The sequence below is a fragment of the Dendropsophus ebraccatus genome, chromosome 5, assembly GCF_027789765.1.
Source record: "Dendropsophus ebraccatus isolate aDenEbr1 chromosome 5, aDenEbr1.pat, whole genome shotgun sequence".
In the NCBI taxonomy this organism is placed as follows: domain Eukaryota; kingdom Metazoa; phylum Chordata; class Amphibia; order Anura; family Hylidae; genus Dendropsophus; species Dendropsophus ebraccatus.
In genome coordinates, this window is record NC_091458.1 from 32383149 (window position 1) to 32401768 (window position 18620).

At 38.9% G+C, this 18620-nt stretch overlaps 1 protein-coding gene across 2 annotated transcripts in view; it reads right to left on the minus strand.

Annotated features, from left to right (window-relative positions):
* Positions 1 to 415: 415 nt before the first annotated feature.
* Positions 416 to 18620, minus strand: part of PSPC1 (paraspeckle component 1) — a 124362-nt gene continuing 106157 nt past the window's right edge. For both annotated transcript variants that reach the window (XM_069969806.1, XM_069969813.1), the window contains 2 exons: positions 1180 to 1297; positions 416 to 561 (listed from right to left, as the gene is read on the minus strand). In XM_069969806.1, the coding sequence (XP_069825907.1) occupies positions 1268 to 1297 (30 nt within the window). In that variant the 3' untranslated portion in view covers positions 416 to 561; positions 1180 to 1267. The remainder of the gene's footprint in view (positions 562 to 1179; positions 1298 to 18620) is intronic.

Consider the following 18620-nt stretch of genomic DNA (forward strand, 5'->3'; position numbering starts at 1 on the left):
TGGTAGTTTCAAAACTGGAATAGATAGGTAAGTATTGTTATATGCTTCTGCAGAAGTTTCTTTTTTACCTCTACCCAGAGTTCCCCTTTAAAGCTAGTGGTCTAATGGGCTAAGGCTAGGGCGGCTACAAACAATTGAGATAATGGGACTTCACCCTCAACGCCACAGGTTGGTATAACTAATTAAACTGTACAACTTATTTTACTCCTGATTTGGTCATTAAAAATCAGTTTTTTTAAAAAATAACTTTTACATGGAATATGGTAGCATAAAGATAAGCAGTATATTTCAATTCAAGGTAGAAAATATCTTATACTGTTAACAGTCTCCAGTCTTAACACCCCCTCATATTTATCACTTATCCGATTAGCAGAAGACCAAACAAAAGGCACAGAAAAGGCAAAACTTCCCTGGCTCAGGGTATTACTTTTATTCATCTCATTTAATAAGGAATTAAAAAAAAAAAAAGTTCTATAAAAACACATCCCAATTTTTTTTTAGATCCGATCAGTCATCCAGCTCCATCAGTGCTTCATCTTCTGTTCAGGAAAAGCCAGCTACCTGTGAAAATAGAACAATAATTATTGTGCTCCGGCAGCTCAATTAAATTATGATTAGTCAAGGCAGGGTTCACATACAGCAGTTTTAGCACATATTTCTGAGCATTTGCATATTAATACATTCAAGGTTAGAATAGTGTTTAATCCAATGTGTGAAAGTGCCCCCACAAATTTAATGGCAATGTCACCTGATCCCCACCCTGCCTTTACTATGCTGTGTTAATCCATCTGGCAAAATTCCCAGAAAATGTGTCAAACAGAGCAGTAACCAAAGCCAGAAATGGATTTGGAAAGAGGAGAAATCTCAGTCTTCCCTTTATGACCTGTTCTCTGTTTATAGTCTGGCTTGGGCTTTAAAATTCTGTCTAATAATCAATCTGTGCAAAAGAACCCCAAGTCTCATACCGTTATTCCCCACATAAAACTTATATGCACCAAAGTGTGTTTCCATATACAAATAAGGTTATGGCCACACTACGTTTGTGCCCTTTACTAGGACATATTTATAATAATAATAATAATAAACAACCCCGAGGAATTAATCATTTATTCAGATGAATTTGTTTGTGTTAATTTATGTTTTATTATATACATGTATTTTACGTCTAAAAATTCATACCTGAACACGACTGGCTCTCCTGATAACTCCATTGTGAACATCTTCGATGTATATATATATTTCAGGAACGTTACACATTTCTTGCTCTTCACCCTCCAGCATCACTTAGGAAGCTGCCCTGAAAACATTGGGGGAAAAAACAAACTGTAAATACAATGCAACCGCTATGACATGGTTTATAAAGAGTCATTTCAAACTCTTATCTTTATCTTCTCAACAGAAGAACCTCTGAGGGGCAAGACGAATTCTACATGCTTAAGAATTAAATAGCTTCCTTTGAATATGTAGAAAGGTTCATATACATATACATATATATATATATATATATATATATATATATATATATATATATATATATACATATATATACACACACACATATATTTGCAATTCATTCATGTATGTTTGGTACAAGGAAAGAACTGGCAATGGACTTTTAAGACACTATCATCTTACCCTATCAGCAATGAACGTGCTCGCGCACACAGACACACGTTGTCGGCTGATCGCATATTATACACAGGCTTTAAAAAAAAAAATCATCACTCGTTGGCTGCACATTATGTGTAAATGGAGGATGAGAGGGCAAAATGAATGATCCAGCCATCCCTTAGCGGCATTGTCTGCAGAAGAGCCATGCAATAGGCTTCATAAACTAGATCAGCGCTTCTATCAGACATGGGTGTGCCCATCAAAAATGTATTATAAGAATAAGCTAACGGCAATGAGGAAATAGACAAGACTTGTGTACAAGAGGATTAATAAATGAATGGCTATGAAAAGTTGTTAATTCCAATAGTACATATACATGTTACAGTTTTCTTCACAGTCAAAACAGCAGTAATCACTGGGAGACATGAGAGGATGACCACGTACTTGTTGCAATTCAGTAACTAATATTTTTTTTATGTATGGACGATCATGCTCCGACAGGTAACAAATCCCAGTTCTAGACATGTTATATTAGCATGGCAACTGAAAAGAATAAAACCTTGTATGTTTGTTGTACAGATACTAGCTATGACATACAGAAAAGCTTCTTCAAACAATTGTTTATGTCCCTTATAGATTCTCAGTATAAGAATAATCATCATTACAGCTTAAGTAGCTATGTGAGCATGTTTGATATTAAAGGGGGTTAACCAGGATTTAAAAAACAAAACAAGGCTGCTTTCTTTCAGCAACAGCACCACTCTAGTCTCCAGGTTGGCTGTGGTTGTTTTGCGATTAAGCTCCATTCACATCAAGGGAACAGAGTGGCAAACCACTCCCTTACACCATTATTTTATTTTTTAAGTATGTGACAATTTTTACCAGTTAACAAGTAGTAAAATATTATTACAGGAATCAATTAGGTCAAATAATGTTGGACAACAGTGTCTAAAGATGCATCAAACTTATCATAAACCATGACCCATGGTGAATTTCAATAGGATACCTGGGCTGGTGTCCTTCTAAACTCCTCACAGGCCATGTTACTTACAGTGGTATAAAGAGCGAGTAAACAGGTTCACAGTGTTAAGTCCCTATTACATGGGGCGCCTGTGAGGAGCAAAGGAGCGCTCTCAGTGCTAGTTTGCCCCTCATTCCCCGCTTGCTGCTGGTGCTATTACACACAGCAGCAGCGAGTGGGTGAAAGCCGGGGGGGGGGGGGGGGGGCTGCACAGGTGATCGCTAGTTTGTCCGGGCAGCCCATAGCAGCAGTCTGCTGTCGCCGCTCCTATTCCTCGGAGCAACGGCAGCAGATCAGTGCTATACGAGTCGTTTGTCTTTCAACATGTTAAAAAAGACAAACGACTACAACGATCAGCCGACATCGATCATGTGTTCTATTACGGCCGGTAATCGTTCCGTGTAATAGGGCCTTTAAGGCAGTTGCATAAACAGGAAAGATAAAAGCAAGCAAAGTGAATACAAGGATAATTATCACAAAAAGTAAATGTTTCCAGAGTATAGTAACCAAGTTCACTTGGTCAAAAAGAGGGTTGAGATCCATTGTAAGCGCACAGCAGCATTATAACTTGTGTCTATGTAATGGATGCAGGAATACAAGGGTTTTTTTGTTTTCTATGATGAAACAAAACTGAAAATTTGTCATGATGATGGGCTGCCAGTCCGGGGGGGGGGGGGGGGTCCGGGGACTATACTTTTGAACGTACTAAGGCTATGATAGATCTGGCGCATCTTCAGACTACATGGTCTACAGATAGGGGTGACGAACCTACAGCTGTTGAAAATTACAATTCCCATCATGCCTGGACAGTCAAAGCTTGAGCTCTCCAGGCATGATGAAAAGTTTCATTTTGTAACAGTCAGAGGGCGATAGGTTCCCCATGGCCTTTCCTTTGTCATATGTTTTTAAAAAAGGACCTGTTCTGTTTTACAGGATCTGTTTGTGTAGATGTTGTAATGGATTTATATTCGTCACCTTAAATTTCAATGTAAAAATTTTAACTGTTTCAATTTCATTCAATGTCCAAGTGGTTTTTTTTGTTTTTAAATGGTGCACGCCGCCTTTTTTTTGTCTGCTCAAAAAAATGGTGCAAACAGCAATGAACCAATTTAAAAATGACCTATTAAAAGGGGTTGTCCAATCTTAGAAAAACATGTCCACTTTCTTCCCAAAACAGCTCCTCTCCTGTCCTCAGTTTACCAATCTTTTTATTTTGAATCTTTCTTGTTCAATTACATAATTTAATATTTTAAACAGGATGCCAGCAATGTAACCGCTTAACTGCTAAAGCTTAATTGTGCGCTGTAATCGGCTGGTAAAAAAAAAAAAAAAAAAAAAAAGAAAGAACAAATGCAAAGCACAGCAGTTTTTTCACCATCTTTTTTTAAGAAAGAAAAAAAAAAGTGTGTGAACATAACCTTAGACTAGATTTTTTTTATTTCTGCGGACAGTCTCTACAACTTACAAAAGAATGTGCAGAGATGTGAAATTAAAATAAAGTTTTCTTTCAAACCATCTATTACACGCTGTTACATCCACCAAATCTTTTGGGCTCTGCTGACATTTCAATAGATTGTTATTACAAAAATAAATGCCCTCATTGGAGAAATCCTTTATAACTACCTCAAATAGTAGATGGTTAAAGCCAATCTATTGCCTACAAAATCCATATAAAACTGTTGCCATGGTTATATACAAGTTAATAAAAGGATACAGAATATATAATTGTGATAGGTGTCCATTTATTTATTACTTCTAAAATTGCAGTTATTTTGTCCATTTGAGCATCAAAGGCTGTGGTGCCCTAGGCCTGCACATGTGCCACTCATCAGCCTAGTGGCAGATGCATCTTGAGCCTCTGACTACACATGATCTAAGAGCTTGGCTCTCTAGGCCAGACCCTGCCTTATTATCAAAGAGCAAGAGGGCAGGATTTGCAAACACAGGTATGGCAGACCCTAAACCCCTCCTCTTTGACATTCAGTTGACTGAAATAACGGTTATCACACAGGTATCCTTTTATTCTATAAAACACTGCTGCCAGTTTTATATTGATTTTTTAGATGACAGATTTACTTGAAATTTCAATTTCGCAAACTAGCGACAGAAATGCTAAACAGATCGGTATATTACTTATATAATTCTTTTCAGCAATTCTCCTGATATGCAGGAGAATAGCATTTTAGCTGCACCACACCCCCAGCAGCTTATTGAGAGCTGACTGCCTCTACACAGCATGGATAGATAACTGCCAACCAGCAGCTGGTGGGCGAAATTTACTGGAGCTCATGAATATCCAGGACTATTGAGCTCACGCACATAATGGAGAGGACTACGTATTGTCCATTGTATTCAGGAGGATACCTCTGAATCAGCTGCACAGAACAATGTCACTGATACATCCTTCTGTTCAGCTTCTCTACCACTAGTTTATGCTACCCTTAGATAGGGTAACATGAAACTACTGACAGTGTCTCTTTAAAGAGGTATTCCAACATCACAGAATCATGGCTTCCCCGCCCCTTCCGGTGGTCAAAAAGGAGGAAACAGTCATAGACTGTGATTTATGCAATCTGTGTAACTCTCGTTGACATTAATGGTGTAACCCCCCTCAAGCTAAGAAAGAAGCTTACAGGAATACGCTAAGCTGCATAACTTACCTGATTTTCAATGCCTATTATTGATCCATAAAAAAAAAAAAAAAAAAGCCTGTATGTCAATGATGGGCTTCAGACAAATGCAAGTGCCCTAAGTCATGGTATAAAGCATAATACTGGAGGAAAGGATTAAAAAAATTGAAGATTTTATTTTGGATTCTCTTTTTCTATGTATTAATCGCATTGCTTCATTGGTCCAAAAGGTTTTCAGAACTGCCTTGTATACAAAATTCTACAGAGGACTGGATATAAATGAAGTGCTTTTTCATTCCCATAAACTTACAGGCTATTTATGAGTGGACATTGTGTAAGAAAGCCGCAATGTTGATGCCTTCACAATGTTTCATACCAGCATAGGGCAGTCCTACTATGTAAAGAACAGACCACACAAAATAAAACATTTCCATTTGTGCATTTATGCATACACAAGGAATTAAAATGTAGGTTATAATAACAGCTGAAAGTGCTGATATTGAACAGATCAAATATAAGATGAAAGCTGAAACTGACAATATAAGGATTGGCATAAAGTGTTATGTACGGTATATAATGTATAGAAGGCCTTTATCCATGTACAGTATTCTCTGGGCAACCATTTATAAAAAGTATACCTTTATACAGCCTCAGTCCATCAAAAGCTCAAGATCACTTGTTTAAATCAAGTTTTTATGATAACCTCTTAATATTGCGTCCATAGATCAAGCAAAACGCACATTGGATAATGGAGGGTACTGTTTGCTAGCTTCTTTGTGCCAACACTGTTGTGAGCAGTTAAAGCTTGTCATAGAATAACAAAAAACTATCATTTTCTTAGATATCTAAAAAAAAAAACCATTTTTTAATTTGTCCTTTTGTGCTTTTATTTTTCTTTCAGGTGGCATTCTGGCAATAGCATTGGGTGCATTAAAGGGGTATTGTCACAAAGTAAAGGTGGTAAAACCAGATGTGTACCACATACATATATGTAAAGGAGAACAAATGTGCTGTTTTCTGTAAAGAAGCTTACATCATTTTTCTTGCCTATGCATCCGATTTCTTCCTGGACTCTGTCATGCAACAGTGCAGACACTTTCCCACAATCCCTCCTGCTTGCATGTGAAGTAAAAACCAACTGGCAGTAATATTGGCACAGAGCATAAGGGTAATAAGGGTATATGCACACAGAGTAATTCTCGCTGAAAACTCGTTTCGCCCCCACTTGAAGTTCCACCCGTCACATAGACTCTATTATATGCGGATTCCGTCGTCTGCCCAAAGAAATCACATGTCAGTTCTTTGGGCGGACACTGAAATCAGCCCGACCATTGAATGGAATCTATGGAGCCGGCGGAGAGGGAAGCATTTGTGCTCTAGGACGAGCGGCGGATTCCACACTGAGTCTTCCGCGAGAATTACTTTGTGTACATACACCCCAAGACTAATTAAACTGAGCATGACTGACCTAACCTAGTGGACACCTGGCAGGCCTTAAAGTGTCACTGTCGTTTCAAACAGCTTTTGACACCTCAAAAGTTATCATCGGTCTGGGTGGTCAGACCAGTACCGATCGTGAGAACGAGCCAGAAGTTGTCCGGGCTCAGTGAGGTCATCTCCCGACACTTAATGAGTCATATGTGAAAAAGATCACTGATCTCAGGGTGAGCAGCCAAAGAAAACACAGTCGGCTGCCAGTTACAGCACTCAGTATAGTGAAATCCTAGGTGCATGGCTCCCTGGGAAATACAAACATGCAAAAAAAAGAGCCTCATTTAAGAGTCTCAAAACACAGGACTAGCCAGATATCCCGCTGGGAAAGGCCCAGCTAGCGGTGTTCGGGGTGTTGCCCTTCATCAGTGTGGAGGAGGATTTCCCATACGTCTATACCTGGATTTGCTCCCACCTAACCAGAATTCTGGTTCACACTGATGAAGCAGCACATGGGGGATTAGCGAGTCCAATCTCTCAAACTATCCTTTTTCGGAAATGCTTATACATTTAAAATGGCTTTAATTTACCATTAAGCATCAATAAAGAACTAGTTTTCTATGTGACACAACCACTTTAACTCTGAGATAGTATACATTGGTGCAATTCAGTGAAATAATATATTTTAAGGAATATGATTTATATGTAGTTGTATGGGTAGTTTGTAGTAACAACTGATTGATTATTTTTGTCTGTAGAAAGTAGTGCAAACGCTTTCTAGTGTAATTTATCAAATCGGATAAAAGGAGAGACCTACTAACAGCGCAGAAAAATATTATGTTCTTTTACCTAAATTGTAATGAATGGAAATTTGACTTACACAAAACCAGCGCTGCTTTATGAGATATCACCAAACATACAAACTTAGAGATACAAATATTAGTCAAGTGTGATATGAATTATGAGACTGACTTAGGATGCCAAGACCAGATGAAAAGAAGAAAAAAAAAAAAAACACTTGCAATCTATAATACAAACAAGTATTAGGCATTGACATATAGGTTTAAGCATTGTTTTAGGTAGATTTTATTTATACTGCTTCCCCTAACACACAAAAGAACCCCTAATAGTAGATGGGTAATTAAATAGATGGGAAGAGGGGCAAACGCAGTCAAAAAGACAAATCATAAGAAAGCAGCATTACCTTTCAAACTCTCTCCTAAGTTGGTTTCAGACACTCAACGCTGCCATGGTTATGGCAGTATACCTGGAGTACAGCAAATTCCTATGAACGTCAATATTAAGTGTTTTCACAGGGAATAAGCTAAAACAAATAATTCATTAGAATGATTCAGAATCAAAGTATTTTTATATTGATATTAGTCACGCCACAAACATGTACTATAAAGCCTTTAACAGCATTACCTAGGCATAATCTGCTTTAAAAATGGTGAACATGTCTAACATCCTTCAAATTTCCTCTATAAAGTGCCTATTCACCCTTCAATAACTGTTGGCTGACAATCTCTCATGTCCTCCCCAAAAATATGAACAGTCAGCATAGCCAAACATGCCTGTATTCTCTATAGGGTGAAAAGTGGTAAGCCACCATCAGACTGCTCTGGCCGTGGCTTATCTCACAGAGAACAAAGGGGTCATGCAGTGAAATTCCATGATGCCCAAACCCTTTGTTCTTGGAGCAATAAGCCACCAAGTACACCCAAGTACAAGTAGAAAACTGGTAAAAATTATTTAAAGAGTGTTTTATAGGCCTAGTATTAAAAATATTAAATATTAAAGAGATTTAGTCACCAGGGAACCCATTTACTTTTACTGGTGTTACATTGTGAATGCCTAATAAACAGAATGTAAAATACTATCTATCTATTGCATACATTCAGTGTATTGGCTGAACAGCCCTGGAAGGGCATTAAAAGAGATGAGCAAATTTACAGTAATGAAGCGAATTGCGGATGCAGCTTTTCCCAGCACCTGGGTAGAAGCAGCACTGAGTTAAAAGGCAGCCGACTTCAGGAATAACAAAGAAATTTGCTTCATTACTGTAAATTGGCTCATCTCTAGGCACTAGTTATGCAGGAAAGTCCTTGTGGGCAGGGTCCTGTCTCCATATGCATTAGTTTCATTTACTTCATGTTGTTTATCACTTGTGGATTGGTATATGTGGGTGGGGCCTTGCGGTTTGTGCCACATCACCCCGCCCTTAGCGCCACTTAGCCCCGCCCCATCAGTGGCGTCATCGCACATAGGCCCTGCCCCCTCAGCTGCAATTGGAAGGGCCAGCCTAAAGCTCTAGGCACCACCCCCCTAGATTGTCCCATACCAATGGCACTAGGGGCGGAGCGATGTGGCACAAAGGCTGCAAGGCCCCGCCCACATATACCAACCCACAGGTGATAAAAATGACTTTTTACCAGAACAAGCACCATGAGGTGTGATATAAAATAAGTAATGAAAGCTGTAACATTTACCTTTTACACCTGTGGAGAGCAGTCAAAATGCAAATAGGGGGTGACAGTGTCACTTTAAAGCCCCTGGTATTTAAATATGATAGTTTATTAGTGTAGAGAAGCAGATTGTAATGCCCAGAAGCAGAGTATTGACGAAAAAAACTGCAAAAACGAATCTTAAAAGGGGTTATCCACAGATTAAAAACCATGGCCACTTTCTTCCAGGGACAGCACCACTCTTGTCTCCAGTTTGGGTGCAGGTTTTGCAACTTAGTTGCACTGAAGTGAATGGACCATAATAGCAAACCACACCCGACCTGGAGACAAGAGTGGTGCTGTCTCTGGAAGAAAGAGGCCATGTTTTTCTAATGTTGGTTAACACCTTTAACCACCACATATGATGTACTACAGTTAGGGTGCATACAGGATCTGCAGCAGATTTGATGGTGTGTTCCAATTATTTAGATCAAATCCGCTGCGGATCTGCTGCAGAAAATCCGCTGCGATACGGTGTGTGTGTAAAGCTACCCTTACAGTTATAAATGCACCTACATAGGTGAACTATATCTTTTTACATATTTCAGCCTATGATGTACAATAGTTTACAAGATGCAAAGAGTTGCACAGCTGCAAACAATGAAAAATTACATCTGGTGCAAGGAGGAACACAAAAATGTAGGGGGAAAAAAAAGACAGACTACAGTGTTAATAGCCTGGAGATAACACACAGGGCCAAAACATCATACAAGGGTAATTGATAAAATAAATTACTATGGCTTTAAGTACTACCACTAAGGGTGCCTTTACACACAGCTTTATCTGACAGATTTTTGAAGCCAAGGCCAGGAACACACTATAAACAGAGAACTAAAATGTATCCTCTTTTCAAATCCATTCCTGACTTTAGCTTCAAAAATCTATCAGATAAATCTCTTTGTGTAAAAGCACCCTGACAAATCTGTTCTAATCACAAGAAAACAGTACATGGTGAGTAACAGCCAACAATTTATAGCAGGTCTGGGGATAATGAACCTAATATATCCAAGCTGAATGCACAAAATACCATACATCCTTTAGTAACAATTTATTAAAAAATGGTCTAAAGAGTAAAGTAAATATCACACAAACAATGGCAGTGTCTTATATGAGCGAGTTAAATTAAACATGTTTTCTCATACGTCCATTTAAGTTTTAAGTGTAACTTCAAAGTTAAGCTCCGCACCTGTTCACATCAGGTGTAGAGAGGCACAGTCTATGCAATGCAGTACAATGCCCTAAGAGTTCTGTGCACAACTCTAATAGGACTTAAAGGGGTTGTCCAGCGAAAATCTTTTTCTTTCAAATCAACTGGTGTCAGAAAGTTATATAGATTTGTAATTTACTTCTATTAAAAAATCTCGTCTTCCCATACTTATTATCTGCTGTATGTCCTGCAGGAAATGTTTTATTTTTAGTCTGACACAGCTCTCTGCTGCCACCTCTGGCTGAGACAGTAACTGTCCAGAGCAAGAGACGTTTTCTATGAGGATTCATAGAAAACCAAGAAGGAGTTCCTGTCTCGGCCAGAGATGTCAGCAGAGAGCACTGTGTCAGACTGAAAATAAAACAATTCCTGCAGGACATACAGTGAAAACTTGAGATTTTTTTATAGAAGTAAATTACAAATCACTGAAAATTTTATTATGTCTTGTTCAGAAATTTATATATATATATATTATATATATATATATATATATATATATATAATTTATTTAAGAAAATACATGTCAACAAGTGATCAGTTACAACTGATGTGGCTAGGCCTATCACATCCTAGATGCAATTATATAAATATGACTTATAATATATAAAGATCCTATACTGATAAAAGTTCATGTGCTTACAGCTGAGGAGAGTAGTCCAGTACATTTATCAGTATAGTGGAGGCAGAGGTATTTAGGCCACGTGTTTGCTAAAAAGACATACTTGGCCTATTTCCAATGAGCCTATGGGCACAATTCCAATTTGATCTGCTATTAGCTACTGCAATAACAGTATATGCTGCCAGTACTTACCTGACTGTTTCATGATATTAAATTACCTATTTTGATTCCTTTAAGAGAAACCATGATACATTACGAATGTATGGAGTTCACTGATATGTGTAATATTTTTCTGGTTATCACGAACCCTGAAAAGTAAAATGCACGTCAAGATTTAACAACTAAAATATCCATTACACAGTGATAGACATTGTATTTGGCTCTATGCTTCTTTTGGCTGTAAAATATAAAACAATGTTACAATGTGGATATCTCTTATAAACTGACTGGCATATTGTAATTACAGTGTTCATTAAACAGGATACTGACTAACTACTAGAAAACATAATATGGTGGTAAAGACTAAGCTCATGGTCTCCATTCAAATTCATCTGAGAGTGATGAGGTTGCTGTATGGGGGATCAGCCACGTAACTCCACACATAGGGTATGTGCACAATTAAGCACGGAACTTCAAGCGGAGTTTGCTTTGACGGATAGCACATTGAATTTGAAATAACACTGAATCAATGGGACAAGGGGTATGTCAAGCAGAGTTTGTGGTGCAAACTTCGCTTAAAATTCCGCAGTTAATTCGGTAGTGTGCATATACCATATCATAAATCAAGTTATATGGGTAAGTTAAACAATAAAAGGCCTTCCCCATGCAAACTAATCGGCAGAGTCTGCACTAATCAGGTTTTATTAGAGAAATGAGTACAATTTCAGATGTTGCAGATGGCTGTTTAAGAACATGTTGCTCTAAATTGCTGCAAAATTGCTTTATTCTGGATCCTAATAATGGTTTTGTTTTTTGGTCTTGGGGCTATTTGAGGAGTCAGGTCTTGTGCCATGATCTGTACTTTTATTGGTACCTTAGTTGCATATTTGCAACTTTTTAACCACTTTTTATACAATTTTTTTCTCGATGTCAGGCTCTGCGGTGGGTGATCCACCCGGATTTCTCGATGTGCAGACTCTGCCGATTAGTTTGCATGGGGAAGGCCTTTTATTGTTTAACTTACCCATATAACTTGATTTATGATATGGTATGTTCACACTACCGAATTAACTGCGGAATTTCAAGCGAAGTTCGTACCACAAACTCTGCTTGACATACCCCCTGTCCCATTGATTCAGTGTTATTTCTCAAATCCAATGTGCGATTCGCCCAAAGCAAACTCCGCTTGAAATTCCGTGCTTAACTCTGTAGTGTGCACATACCCTATGTGTGGAGTCACGTGGCTGATCCCCCATGCAGCAACCTCATCACTCATCTTTTAGATGAATTTGAATGGAGACCATGAGCCTAGTCTTTACTTTACCACCATCATGAGCATTACTTTTTCTAGTAGTTATAAAAAAAGTTATTAAAAAAAAAAATTAAAAAAGTTTGGCGCTTTAGAGGGTTTTTGCGGTTACAGTGCAAGATCAGGAATGTAATAATTTAATGGCGTGGGCGATTTCATATGCGGCGATACAAAAAAAAAATTGTGTTTTTGTTATTTAACCCCTCAACGACGCATGACGGGTATACCCGTAATGCGGTTGCTAAGGGTAAACAGAGGGGGCTTCTGCCGTGAGCCCTCTCTGTAGCCCGGGACCGCAGGTATTAGCCGCCACGGCCGGCTAATTAACTGTTCAAATGCAGCTGTCAAACCTGACAGCTGCATTTGAGTAGTGACTGTGCCCCCTGTCCCTGGTGTCTAGTGGGGGATCTCCCCTCTGTGATGCGATCGAGGAGGGGAGATCCATTCTAATCTGATCTCGGCTTTGCAATCCATGTAGATAGTCTGCAATGATCTGATGGATCATTGCTCTATTATATACACAGCTTGATCTCAATGGGAGATCAGTGCTGTGTATATAGAAGTCCCCCTGAGGGCTTCTAATTACTGTATGTGAAAAAAGAATAAAGTGTTTTTATTAATAAAAAACCGCCTCACCTAATAAAAGTCCAAATCATCCCCCTTTCCCATGTTATAAATAAAAATAAACAAACATGTTTGGTATTGCTGCGTGCATAATCGCCCCAAAATATTAATTTATTTAATTCATGATCCCTCACTGTAAACGGCGTAAGCACAAAAAAAATTCCAAAGTGCAAAATTGCGCATTATTGGTCACATCAAATTCAGAAAAATTGTAATAAAAAGCGATCAAAAAGTCGCATATGCGCAATCAAGGTACCGATAGAAAGAACACATCATGGCACAAAAAATGACACCTCACACAGCCCCATAGACCAAAGGATAAAAGCACTATAAGCATGGAAATGGAGCGATTTTAAGGAACGTTTATTTTCTGTAAAAGGTTTCATCGTACCGACTTGAGGAACATATAAAACAAGTCAGTTTTTCTATAGGACAAACGGCGTAAGAACAAAGCCCTCCCAAAAAAAAAAAAGAATTCAGTTTTTTTCAATTTCACTACGCATATAATTTTTTTCTGGTTTTGCAGCATATTTTATGCAAAATTTGAAATGGACTTTCCTGGTGCTGGAATTCTCCTTTTTGCTGTTCTGAACTGGTGAGGCCCACACCTCCGTGCACCTGATGAGAAATTACATGCAGGTGCGGTGAGCTGGACTACCTATACAAAGTACAATTAGTGACGCAAAAAATAAGCTATGGCCTTATATACACAAGCAGGAAAAAAACAAAACGCAAAAATGAAAATTAGCCCGGTCCTTAAGGGGTTAAAGAAATTGAAACAAGGGGACAATTTACATTTTATTATGGGATTTTCTATATATGAATTTTTTTAAAATATTTTGAGTCCCCCAGGGGACTTCTATGAGCAATACTATTCGCAGTGATAGTATCATGGCAAACCGATCCCCCCCCCACTCCACTGCTCTGTCATGACATAGTGCTCAGGAAATTGCATGGGACTGAGCAGGTTGGCATTGTGCTGGGGGATGATTTGGAGAAAGGGGTTAGTTGATGCTGATAAGTTTAGATATCACCGCCTGAAATAAGTGTACTTGAGTACTCCAAATTACTAAATTAAGGCAGCTGCAGTCTGTCGAGGATCAGAGAGGACACATGATACAACACTGTGTTCAATCTGAAAAGTTTCTGTTTAACTGGACTGTGGGCATCTTGTTATAAGCACAGATATGCAACAAGAAACAATTTCAAAATACATGCCTTTTTCTACCAGTAGTTACATAGCCAGTCTCCAGCATTTCACATCTTATCACATATACTAGCTGATGCTCTTGACTTTACGTCCAGACAGCTGCTACATTCTCATAACTTTCTCAAGGCTAACCGAGGAGGGAGACTTGCACTTATTCTGCAGACTATAATTAAAACAGAGCAATGGAAAGGACTATGGACATTTGTGGCTGAAATCCTGATGGTAAGCCCTATATAGACCTGGGTCTCATTACAACATTTCATGCTGACACATCTGGTCAAAATCAATGTAAATATGAAGCAGAGAGTTGCCCTGACCATGATCTCTGTCTCGGGGATTATATACTGACTAGATAACGATTCTTCAGATTTCTATTTTTACGACATTTATTCTTATTGAAGGGATCTGCCCACCAGCCCTGTATTAGGCAGCTCGACGCCTGTGAGTTTTCTTGTTTGTTTTATTGTGAATTGTGCTGTATTGACAAATTGCAAAAATAAAGCCTTTAAAAAAACCAAATAAAAAACCCACGAAGCAGAGTCCAAATAATAAAAAAGGGTTCTGACCAGTAGGTCTCCTTCAACAAGCTTAGCAATAGCCACTACGGCACAGAAAGTAAAAAAGATCAATACCTTAAATAAAGGCAGCATAAACTAATGGCAGATTCAGTGTTGTCCCAAAGTGAACGGTGTACAATGAACGCATTATAACTTACCACTGCACAGGTGTAGGTGGTCTGGCACTAAATAGAATTAGAAAACTGGCACTTTACAGAACTACTTTGCAAGCCACCCATGATGGCATCATTTCATTAAGAGTCATCTACAGAAGACCTGCGCCTCTTCAGGTGACTGGGTCGAGCTGAGAAGGAAGGAGGCCTGGTGCTGTGGAGCAGAAGCAAGTGAGATTTCTTACTATTTTAGGGTATGTGCACACTAAGGCCTGGAGATGTAAGCGGGGCCGAGCTGCAAAATCTGTGGTGGGTGATCCGCCCGGATTCCTTAGTGTGCAACTATGGGCAATCCTGGTGAGGAAGGAGAAACAAAATATTTTTACCTACTGAAGGTACAAAACTTGTGTCTACCAAATGGAGTGGGCTACCTACTTACAAAGGGAACCTACCTAACTGGGAGATATTGTACCTAACTGGGGTGATCTGCCTAATTGGGGGGGGGGGGGGGGTGTCCAAAAGGAGGTAAATGACTTATTGGGGTCTTCTACCTAAGGTGGGGGAATATTAATTCGGGAATTCGACCCAATAGGGCGATTATGATAGTCGTTATTTGTCCCTTGTACACATATGTGGTTCTATTGGTGATAGTGTTTTTTTATTTATTTACTAACAGTGTGTTGGTTATATTTAGTTATTGTAGTGGTAACACACTGTCCTGCTTAGGAAGCGACTCTGTACCCACAATCTGACCCCCCAAACCACTTGTACCTTCAGTTATTGTCATAAAAACTACTTTTAATCCTGCAGTGCTGTGTCTAACGGCCGGGGCTTACATTTGTATATGCATTAGGCTGGAACCACCTCTCCGTCCTTCCTCCCCACCCTCCTCATCATTAGGAATGCTCCAGGCAGATTGCTTCCTATTCCCCACCTGTGTGTATAATGAACATGGGCTGGATCGATAATACACCTGTGCAAAGGTCAAACAGCAGTAAATGTTCCTGGATCATTCCTAATAATGAGGAGGGTGGGGAGAAAGGACATAGAGGTGGTGCCAGCCTAATACATATACAAATGTAAGCCCCAGCCGTTAGACACAGTGCTGCTGGATTAAAAGTTGTTTTTATAACAATAGCTGCATCCCCTGCCGAACAGACCCCAGGACAGATCTTGGATAAAAAGCAGCTATCCGAAGGTACAAGTGGTTTGGGGGGGGGGAGGGGGGGTCAGATTGTGGGTACATAGTCGCTTTAAACCCCAAACCTTCAAAAAATTCTGCATGTGCCTCTGGTGAGGTTATGGGAAAGGGGGATTGTGAATTTTAACGACTAATCCTTTTCTAGTCCCTAAGGATAAGCAGCTATGTGACAGTGGCTCCCCATCTTCTCTCTTGCGAGTCCAGTGTGCACAAATAAAGAGGAAATAGGTGGAATAGCTGTCAACCAACCACCACTGAAGGTGTATGGGCTCCTTAAAGCATCTGTAACTGGAGACGCCAAAAGCATGCTAAAGGCCCTGTAGTGCAAGGAAAACTTTAGAAACTTGCCCTTAATTTACTGTATCCATTGCTGCGCTAAAAATAAAATCTTAATTAGAATGATTCAGCAATATTTAGAATACATAAGATTTCTACATAAAATATAAACACAGCTTAATGATAAGTATATATAATACATACCCTTGTAAGGGTCTATTTACACAGAAAGATTATCTGACAGATTATCTAAAGATTTGAAGCAAAAGCCGGAAACAGACTATAAACAGTCATAAAGGAAAGCCTGCGATTTACCCTCTTTTTTAAATCCATTCCTGGCTTTGGCTTTAAATCTTTGACAGATAACCTTTCAGATAAACTTCCTGTGTAAATGGACCCTAACAATCACTCATTGATAGAACATACAAAGATGCTAAAAATTTAATATTCCTGTTACTAATAGTAACCTTACTTCACTGAGTCATGGATTTTTTTAAGCATTATATAGTGCTCCTATTTGTAGAAATGCAAGTGTGAAAAGATTTGAAGCCAAAGCTAGAAACAGACTATAAATAGAGAGCATGGCCTTAAAGGAAAGCCTGAGATTTCTCCTCTTTTCAACTCCATTCCTGGCTTTGGCTTCAAATCTTTGGCAGATTATCTGGGTAAATGGACCCTGAGGAACGGCCATCAGTACCCAACAGGTTGGGGTCTGATTAAAAGGCCAAAGGACATATTAAGCAAAAGCAGGGCGTAAACAAAGAGCTTGCTCATTATTTCGTCAGGTACAATCAATTACAGCCATTATTTTAAGCAGAGCAATAGATTGGCTTAACAAAATATACTGCAGAAAACATGGCAGGCAGAGAACATGTTGCAATGTTCTCTGTGTGCTACCCCTCACAACTAGAGATGAGCGAACCTCAAGCATGCTCAGGTCCATCCGAACCTGATCGGCATTTGATTAGCAGTGGCTGCTGAAGTTGGATAAAGCTCTAAGGTTGTCTGGAAAACATGGATACAGCCAATGACTATATCCATGATTTCCACATAGCCTTATGGCTTTATCCAACTTCAGCAGCCACCGCTAATCAAATGCTGAACGATCAGGTTCGGATGGACTCGAGCATGCTCGAGGTTTGCTAATCTCTACTCACCACCTTGACTCTAGAGCCCGCTTCATACACAATGGAGGGTCAGCTACTATGTGTAGCAGGCCACCATTTTACCCTTTTAATGCCACAATGTAACATGGTTGCTGCATTGAAATGGATAATTGACAAGTGCCATACTTGTCAAGTGTCCGATTGGCACCTCTGCAATGTGACTGCAGGGTGCTGATGGCTAACTTTACAGTCAGAGGTCTATATTCAGCCTCTGTTGCTGCCACTTCCTCTTTACTAATATAGTCTGGTTTGGGCAGACTATAAGCACTGCAACAATCTCATTGATTTACGCAATGCTATAGCAATACTATAGCATTGTATAAATCAGAATAAACAGTGTATCAAATGCTTAAAAAAGGCAAAGTCAAATTTGGCAAATTTTGGGTCACATAAAAAAGATCAAAAATTACATATGTGGTACCAAAATATACAGATCAAGGTACCAAAAATTTCCCCTCATAGTTAGAATAAAGCAATTAAAGCACATTTATTTTAAAAAATGTAAACTTTTTTTTTTTATAGTAAAATAAAAGGTACATGAATTGGGTATCACTGTAAAAGTAAGGACCTGCAGAATATAAATACCATATCAGATTTATTACATAGTGAACAGGGTGAAAACAAACAGTCTGGGGACATCATATCCGCAGTCTGGGGAAACATTACTTTTTAATTATTTTTTAATACATTTCATTAAGTATCGAACAAGTATTTAGTATCTATGTACTAGTTGGTATCGATATGGAACTCAAAATTCGAAATTAGTGTGTGCTCTGCCGGTCAATTTCCCAATTACTTCAATGGAGCACATTATTATATTGAAAACATGGCCGTATTTTGACCTCGAATTACAGCCATATTTTATGGTGTGTACACATAGCCTAAATTTTGTGCCGCATTGTGCAAGAATCTAGGAATGCTTAATTGAGTGGTCGGGCTGCACAAACAATTGCAATATTGTTTGCGCACCCATTTAAGTACA